Below are 9,046 nucleotides of genomic sequence, written 5' to 3'. Positions count from 1 at the left end.
AGGGCCCCCCAAGTTTCTGTACTGAGACCAGTGCTGTTCAACATATTCATAAATGATCTTGAAGGGTAAACTGTGAGGTGGCAAAGTCTGTAGATGATACTAAATTACTCAAAAAGAACAGGAGTACTTATGGCACCTTAGAGACCAACAAATGTATTTCAGTATGAGCTTTCGTGAGCTACAGCTCACTTCTTCGGATGCATGCTGAAATAAATTTGTTAGTCTCTAAGGTGCAACAAGTACTCCTGTTCTTTTTGCGGATACAGACTAACACGGCTGCTACTCTGAAACCTAAATTACTCAAGATAGTTAAATCCAAATCAGACTGCAAAGAGTTACAAAGAGATCTCATAAAACTGGGTGACTGGGCAACAAAATGGGGAATAAAATTCAGTGCTGATAAATGCAAAATAATGCACATTGGAAGACATAATCCCAACTATACATACAACATGATAGGTCTAAATTAGCTGTTATCACTCAAGAAACAGCTCTTGGGAGTCATTGCAGATTGCTTTCTGAAAACATCCGCTCAATGTGCACCGGCAATCAAAAAAGCTAACCATGTTAGAAACCATTAGGAAAGGGATAGATAGTTAGACAGAAAATATCATAATGCAGGTAGTGGGATGGCTGCCCTAGTCCTGCTGAAAGGGGTTAAAACAGCCAAGTTAGGCTGATTGGGAATGCAGCCACAGCTGGGGCCACGCCCAATTAGGAGATAGCTGGCACTATAAAAGGGCTGTGAGCCAGGAGTTGGGGAGAGTCTCTCCAGCCTTGGCTGCCTGGGAGGTCTGGGTACAGGCAATGGGGCAGGGCAGGGCAGGGCAGGGCAGGGCAGGGCAGGGCTGGGCTGGGCTGGGCTGGAGAAAGGCAAGAGGAGCTGGGGAGCTCCACCCTGGCAAATCCCCAGGCTGTAGGCCTTGTTAAAGGCCAAAGCTGGTACAGGGGTTGCAGAGGTCGATTTAACAGGTCTTCCCTAGACCCACCCTCGTGGATTGATTGCCGCATGTCGATCCCCTGGTAAGTGGAGACAAGCCCTAAGGTCTGTAACACAGCACAGATATAACTTCTGCCAGGGCCAGCTGCAGGCCACCAATCCAGCAGTGTGTGTAGCTGTGCTAATGTTTAACGCAGGGTTAAGCGTTCACAGCCACATCACAAGTGCTTTGGGGAAAATACAGTATTTCTAAAGCCATTTTTGATATTTGTCTTTAATTGTCTTTAATTTAATTGTCTTTAATTGCTCTATTTTCCTATAATCAATTTTACCTATTCAACATCTTCAAAGGCCCACGTCATTGCAATCTTTCTGCCAAAGGAGGTTCTCTCTGGAGTCAGTCAACATTACTTGTCCAGGATATCTCCAGAGTGTGATACTATCACCCAAAAGGGAGAAGCATGCTGCTTTTGTGGCTTGAGGAAGTCACAGAAGGCTATCAGATATAGTATTTGTTGCATCCCATATATCAGGGATGTGGCACTCCTACTGCAAGTTACTACCATATTTTTAGAGTTGACTATGTTATCTGTCACGTTTGGATGCTATAAATAGCAAACAGTGAAAAGTACTTGAAAATTGTTGCTGTGGTCCTTTAAGAAGGAAATTGCTTTAACAGCTTTTTCCAATGGTAAAAACTTCTGAGAATCTATAGAAGTTAACTATTTCAACTTAGCTTTAAACATTTCCAAAGGTTGATGGTTTAATGGACAAAGCCTGTTCCCTGTAAATGTACCTTGTACTGTCAAGAGGACTTTGAAATCAAACAAAAATCTAAAAGTGGTAAGTTTTGGGCTATTAGTTTGAGGTGACCTCAGCCAGACAGCTTCTAAACAAGGGTGATCCCAATAAAAATATCTCAATTTGTAAAAGCCTTTATGTTCCCCCTTCACTCTGTAAACCAGAGTTGGTCCCCTGAGAAGCTACATTATGTCTGAGGTATTTGCTGAGGCATAAAGAACTACAGGCAACTTTCTGAATCACTTCCAAATAATGAGACATCTCTATTTAAAATCTGATCCTAATAATGTTAGAAATAAAGGAAAACAAAATTTCAAGTACCTTTATAAAAGCTTATTATAACACTACACTCCTGCTACTTGATGTTACAGTACTGCCAAGAGTTGGAGGCTAAAGCTTAGCTGAATCCATCATTCTAGAGTGAAGAGAAAAATAAATATTTCTTTCATTTATGAAACTCTTAAGGAGTCATTTTTTAACTGGGGTGAAATACAAGTCACATTTACAAAATCTTCCACCTAAACAGGACAGAAAGGAGGACCAGAGTCACAGAGGAGAATGATACACAGAGCCTTCACCTTTGGATGACTGGTCAAGTCCAGGACAGATCAATGATGAGTCTTTATTAAATTATGGATGTTTGGTGACCTATGTGAAATGAAGTCATGCTCTCTATTTCCTTCGATAGCTTGGTAGAGCAAAGGACAGTAGGCTTAATTTTTTTGGGAATCCTTAGGTCACTGGTTTAACTCCGGCTCCAAGGAACTGGCTTTCGTTGCCTTCGTTACGTGCTTTAGCACTGGAATGGGTTACTGAGGGAGGTGGTGGAATCTCCATCCTTAGAGGTTTTTAAGGTCAGGCTTGACAAAGTCCTGGCTGGGATGATTTAGTTGCTGTTGGTCCTGCTTTGATCAGGGGGTTGGACTAGATGACCTCCTGAGGTCTTTTCCAACCCTGATTTTCTATGAAATTCCCAGAGGATAACTGTCTATAGCATACAAACAATGATTGTATCCAAGAGCTGAATGGTCATGGAGTATAAAATGTACAGATGAAAAGCCATCTAGTTCCTATCTCTCTATGCTGGAGGTCCTTCTCCTAGCACTTTTCCTAGTACTGTGTACGAACAAATTTAAAATATGTCAATCAATGGTCAAGCACTACCTGCCCCTTCTCACTCATTAATAGAGCTGGGTGAATGTTTTTGGATGAATAATTTATTCATTAAAATGAAGATTCGACCACAACTATTTGCAACTTCCTGGCATGATCACAGAATAGTTTTGTCCAAAACAACAACAGCAAAATGTTCCGGTAATGTTGAAATGAAACATTTTATTTTGGCATTGCCCATACATTTTGTTTAAATTTTGCAGGCATTTTGACAAAAAGAAACGAGAGGATTCATAAAAGAGCTGTAAGGGGCAGATGGTTGCTACCACCTTTTAGCTCAATGTGTGGGGCACTAAACTGAGTTGTCAGAGACCCAGGTTCAACTCCTCCATGCACCTGATGTAGAAAAGGGATTTACACTCAAGTTTCCCACATTGCATGAGTGTTCCCCAGCCACTGGGCTATGCGATGTTTTAGTATGGGCATTCTGAAACTGTCCCAATTTTTATAAAATAATTAGTCACTGGAAACTTGAGTCTCTCGGTTAATGCTCTAATCACCAGGTTATATTCATCTTCACTCTCCTTTTCCTTATCCAGTGTCAATCATAGTGGCAATTCAAGTCCCTACAGAGGGACTATATCTTTCTCTTTATATCCATCAGTGTTCCTCCAACAGACCCATATCAGTGGTTACTACTCGATAATTTTATTTTAATGTTTCTCCCACCACCCATTTGTTTTCCCTTCTTAGGTTGGTTATCTTATTTAAAGGATATTTTTACAAAGATTTAATTCTTTAAAATTCTCTTGCTTTGACATCTTCTGTATTTCAGTGTTTGACTTAAAAAAAAATCTTTCTCCACTTGGCTGCCATGCTGAGTCCACCTACATGGAACAGTTCAGTTTGCTGGCTACTTCTGCCCTTACTTAGAACATTAGGTTACGTAGCCAGATGTGGAGGGCAACTACCGAAGAGGCTGTCAAACCTGCCAGAGTCTGGTGGAACTGAAACTGATGGGCAGCAGAGAAGGTAGGGCCAGCTGCTGGTGCTACGCCTCCATCTTCCCTGCTCATTACAGGGCCTTTTTTGTACCCCCCTTCCTGCAACTATGCTCATCATTAACAATTTCAGTGCCCTTGACACACTATAACCAGCCCCCACCTAGGGGCAGAGCAGTTTAAAAGGTCCCCACTGGGACTCCAGAGCCAGAAGTCAGTAACCAAGGTATCTAGGAGTACTATTATGTGGCGCTTATACTGTATGTGCATACTGTATGTGCAGAAAATACCAGTTCTCAGCAAGCCCATGAGTATTCTATGGCCTCTTTATGTAACCAATGAACTAGTTATAGCTCTGGCCTCTGCATCAATGATTTGAGCAAGTGCTGCTCCACCTTAGCTATATGCACACCCTCAGACTCCTATTAAATCTAGCCAATAGTACAATTTTGAACATTTGTCACTTGCAGATTTAAGAAAGGAGAAAAGTAACTTTAGAAGTTTATCATGGCTTGTATTTTAATTGCGCAACAAAAACTCTTATGCACAACACTAACAAATAGCTCCATCCATAATTCTTGTGTGAATCTTTTCAGCATTCATTCTTTAAAAAACAATTATAATATGCATATGAAAATTGATTTGCAACCTGTTGCAATGTCTGTTAATCAAAAGTAGATACTACAAAAGTCAGATGGTTTTAATGTCTAACAAAACATCACCAATTTAAGATCTAATTTTTACATAATTTCTGTCTAAATATTGGTGACAGATTATGAATTTTATTAGTGATATTTTTATATTTCACAAATAGATATTTCATGAGCATAACTATATTGAGTGTTCTTAGCACTGATTAAATGTTTTAGTTAGTTATTATGCATCAATATTCTTCCTTTCTACTCCTTTTCACAAAACTATTCAATCTTGTAACTTGGCCTCAACAACTTTTTTGCCTCCTTCGTTTCTGTGTTGCTTGGCTGTGCGCTCTTCAAACTGGTACTTCTGAAAGGTGACCTACACATCTTCCTATGCCACTATTCTCTCTAGCCTTATTCCTATCAATCCAGAACCAGCTAAGCACTTAAGCACGTGCTTATCTCTAACTATGTGAGTAGTCCCCTTAAAGTCAGTAAAACCATTCATTCACAAAGTTAAAGGGTTGCTTTGCTGAACTGGAGTAATAACGATGTTACTGCAACAACCTCCTGCACACAGTGCACTGAAACACCGTGGTTAGCACCGAGCTTTGCAAATTTTCTTGTGTCCACTTGAGCTCTATCATCCATGCCCCAGGTTTAAAAATACTAGAAAATCTTTATCCAGCAGCTATCTCCTGGTAGGCACAGATTCTTGTGGTTTTATCCAGTATCCAGGTGCTACAAAAAATGAGAGAAAGAGAGAGAGCATTTATTGTTTGTTTCTGGCAGTGCCCACAACATGCTCAACTAACAATCATAGCAATATTTTAAAGAAAATGGACTATATTTGTCATTAGGCACTAAGCTCCTGACTTCAATGTTCAATGCTGTTGCACTCGATTTCATCAGTGGTCAATTTGATCCCATGACTCAACAACAAACTGAAGGAGAAGACCCTGATTATGAAGTCCAGCCCATGTAGTCTTCTCCTCTAACCAGAGCGCTGATTCAACAAGGTACTTAATTACGTGAGTAGCCCATTGATTTCTATGGGATTATTCATGTGCTTAATGTTAAGCACACAGACTCATAGACTTAAATGCCAGAGGAGACCATCATGATTATCTACTCTGACTTCCTGCACATTGCAGGCCACAGAACCTCACCCACTCACTCCTATAATAGACCCCTAACCTCTGAGTTACTAAAGTCCTCAAATAATGATTTAAAGACTTGAAGTTACAGAGAATCCACCATCTACACTAGTTCAAACCAGCAAGTGATCTGTGACCCATGCTGCAGAGGAAGGCAAACAAACCCCCCCAAAAAACAGGGTCTTTGCCAATCTGACCTGGGGAAAAATTCCTTCCTGACCGCAAATATGGTGATCACTTTTTAGGGTAGGTCTACACTGCGAAATTAGGTTGATTTTTATAGAAGTTGATTTTTAGAAATTGATTTTATACAGTCAATTGCATATGTCCATACTAAGTGCATTAAGTCGGTGGAGTGCATCCTCACTACCACAGCTAGCATTGACTTACAGGGCAGTGCGTTGTGGGTAGCTATCCCACAGTCCCCGCAGTCTCCGCACCCATTTTGGGTACGTGTTGTCAGTCGCCCCTCCCTCCATGAAAGCAACGGCAGACAATTGTTTTGCACCAGACACCAGGGCGATTAGAAGAGCACAGCAAGGCATGCTGCGCATCAGTGAGGCTCTGAAAACCAGTTTCATGACTGGCCAGGCTTCGGTGTGACAGCTGTGTGTTTCTCCTTGATGCAAACCTTCCCCCTTTATTGATTTTAATTCCCTGTAAGCCAACCACCCTCCCTCCTTCGAAATAAAACTATTGTTTTGAAACCAGGCATTCATTCTTTATTAATTAAAAAAAAAAATGAGATAATGGACAAGGTAGCCCAGGTGGGGTGGGGGAAGAGGGAAGGACAAGGCCCCGTTGCTTATTGTAGCCACATTAAAAATCAAACTGCTTGAATGACAGCCTTCTGTTGCTTGGGCCATCCTCTGCAGTGGAGCGGCTGGGTGCCCGGAGCCTCCCCCGGCTACATTCTTGGGTGTCTGGGTGAGGAGGCTATGGAACATGGGGCGGAGGGTAGGCGGTTATACAGTGGATGCAGCAGGGGTCTGCGCTCTTGTTGGCTGTCCTGCAGATCCAACAGATGTTTCATCATGTCCGTTTGCTCCCCCATTAGCCTCAGCATCGCCTCCTGCCTCTTCTCATCATGCTTACTTAATGCTTTCCTGGCCTCTGCCACTGAATGCCTCCATGCATTAAGCTGTGCCCTATCAGTGCGGAAGGACTGCATGAGCTTGGAAAACATGTCACTGCGAGTGCATTTTTTTTCACCTTCTAAACTGTGATAACCTCAGGAACGGAGATGATAAGGGGAGTGTAGAAACATTCTACGTTCTACGATTCTGGGGGGACTGCATGGTCACCTGTGCTGCTGAGTTCACCATGCTGACCAAACAGGAAATGAAATTAAAAAGTTCCTGGGGCTTTTCCTGTGTACCTGGCTAGTGCATCAGAGTTCAAAATGCTGTTCAGAGCGGTCATAATGGAGCACTCTAGGATAGCTCCCAGAGGCCAATACCATTGATTTGCATCTGCACTACCCCAACTTCAACCCCGCAAAGTCAATTTTAGCGCTATTCCCCTAGCCAGGGAGGAGTACAGAAGTCAATTTTAAGAGCCCTTTAGGTCGATGGAATGGGATTGGTTGTGTGGACACATTCATTTTTAAACTGACCTAATGTGGCTAAATTCAACCTAATCCCGTAATGTAGACCAGGCCTTAGACCCTGAGCAAGGCATCTGGCAAGACCCAGCAGCCAGACACCTGGGAAACAATTCTCTGCAGTAACACTGAGCCCTCCCCATCTAGTGTCCCATCATCAGCCTGTGGAGATATCTGCTACTAGGTACATGCTTAAGTGCCTTGTTGAATTGGAGCACCAACATTCTAAACTTGACTATGAAGAGGCCACTTACTGACACAAACCCTTTTATGATACACATCTCATTATTAAATGTATTGTTCTCACAACTGTCAACCTGTACTGGACTATGGCACGATTTCTCCTTGTAAGCTTTCACACAGTTGTTTCCCTTTTTTATCAAGCCCCTCACTTCCTCCCCAATTCTCTCCTCTGGACAAATTTCATGTAAATTTCTAATTTTGAATCCAAAGATGAAAAGTCCCCAAATGAATTATATACTTGGTTGAACACCAAGCCCCCATACTCTCTTCATGAATACTTGTGCTGCTTGTCCTTTGCAGTCCAAGTGAGGTAAATTCTCCACCAACGAGACCACATTATTCAACCCCAGGAGAACAACCTATCAGCTGATATTTTGAATTACATAATGAATTACACAAACTTCCTATAGGTCCCTACATGCTCACTATCTATTTTCTCTAATCTTTACCATCCCTCAGGGGGGTCTCTCTTGCCTCCCCATACAAATTCCATTTCACTGTATGTTCCCGTAATGACTAATTTACTGGGTTGGGGTGGGGAGGAGGAGGAAACAGTTACTGCTCATTGATTACCACAATTAAACTGAACTGCACAATCTTTTCTTTTCACCATAATCATAGCTAATGTTCAACTGTTCATTTAAATCCTTCCTAGTTAATCTTTGATTATGTTTCAGGTATCTAAGTCCTTTGGCTCTACATCTATTAGAGAAGGTCCTTCTTCTTTTCTCACTCTCTTTTTCTTCAGTTTCACTGTCTGCCATTACTTTTTTGACCAGCTCTTCAACAGCTGCTACCACGGACTTTTGCATGCTAGAGCATTGGCTCTCTATCCAGAGTGTAGTTTTCCCTTCCCTAGAGACTCTCACTGTACAAATCTGATGCTAGAAGCTGAAGAAATTCAGTGAATCTCTGCCCTTCTAATTGCGGCTTTAATTTTACTCAACTCTTTACTCTTTTTAAAAATTAGAGCAGATGATCTAGGAGAAACCAAAGATTATGGCCTTGGAGTATAGACTCTGGGTACTATCTAGCTTTTTTTCATAATCAAGACTTTTTTTGGTAATGGTGAAAGCTCATAATGAAATCCCTGGATCTGCTACTAGCCTAAGGCGGGGTATTCTATTTTAATCTCTTCCACAGACATGAAATTTAACAACTAATTCTTAAAGGTCTGTAAAAAGAGAATAGGATTTTCTTCATTTTTTTCAGACACTTTTAAAATTCTCATGTCCCTTCTTCTCTCTTTTGGCTCCATCAGATTTACACAATGAAAAAGCAGCTCTCTCTCTTCTCTGATATTTCTCTCAATGCAGCATCCGGCCTAGAAATTCTATACTCACTTCCTTTTTGATTGCATAAATCTTGGAGAATAAATCAGTGCTCAGTGTTGTGAATTCAGACCATAAATCTCTGATATCTGCTTTAGCAGTCAAATGACTTTAGCCTTGTATCCTTTGCCTGTTATGGGAGCCATGCCTTCTGATACCCTGTTTTTGAGGTGTTACAGTGACGTTAGGATATGGATGGAGACAGATTATTCAATAGAA

At 41.5% G+C, this 9,046-nt stretch overlaps 1 protein-coding gene across 1 annotated transcript in view; it reads right to left on the bottom strand.

Annotated features, from left to right (window-relative positions):
- Positions 1 to 4,365: 4,365 nt before the first annotated feature.
- ANKS6 (ankyrin repeat and sterile alpha motif domain containing 6) overlaps positions 4,366 to 9,046 on the bottom strand; it is a 90,632-nt gene continuing 85,951 nt past the window's right edge. Inside the window, exon 17 of the mRNA XM_032765623.2 lies at positions 4,366 to 5,234. Within this exon, the coding sequence (XP_032621514.1) occupies positions 5,185 to 5,234 (50 nt within the window). The 3' untranslated portion in view covers positions 4,366 to 5,184. The remainder of the gene's footprint in view (positions 5,235 to 9,046) is intronic.

The sequence above is a fragment of the Chelonoidis abingdonii genome, chromosome 2, assembly GCF_003597395.2.
Source record: "Chelonoidis abingdonii isolate Lonesome George chromosome 2, CheloAbing_2.0, whole genome shotgun sequence".
In the NCBI taxonomy this organism is placed as follows: Eukaryota; Metazoa; Chordata; order Testudines; family Testudinidae; genus Chelonoidis; species Chelonoidis abingdonii.
This window is presented reverse-complemented; position numbering and strand designations above follow the sequence as displayed.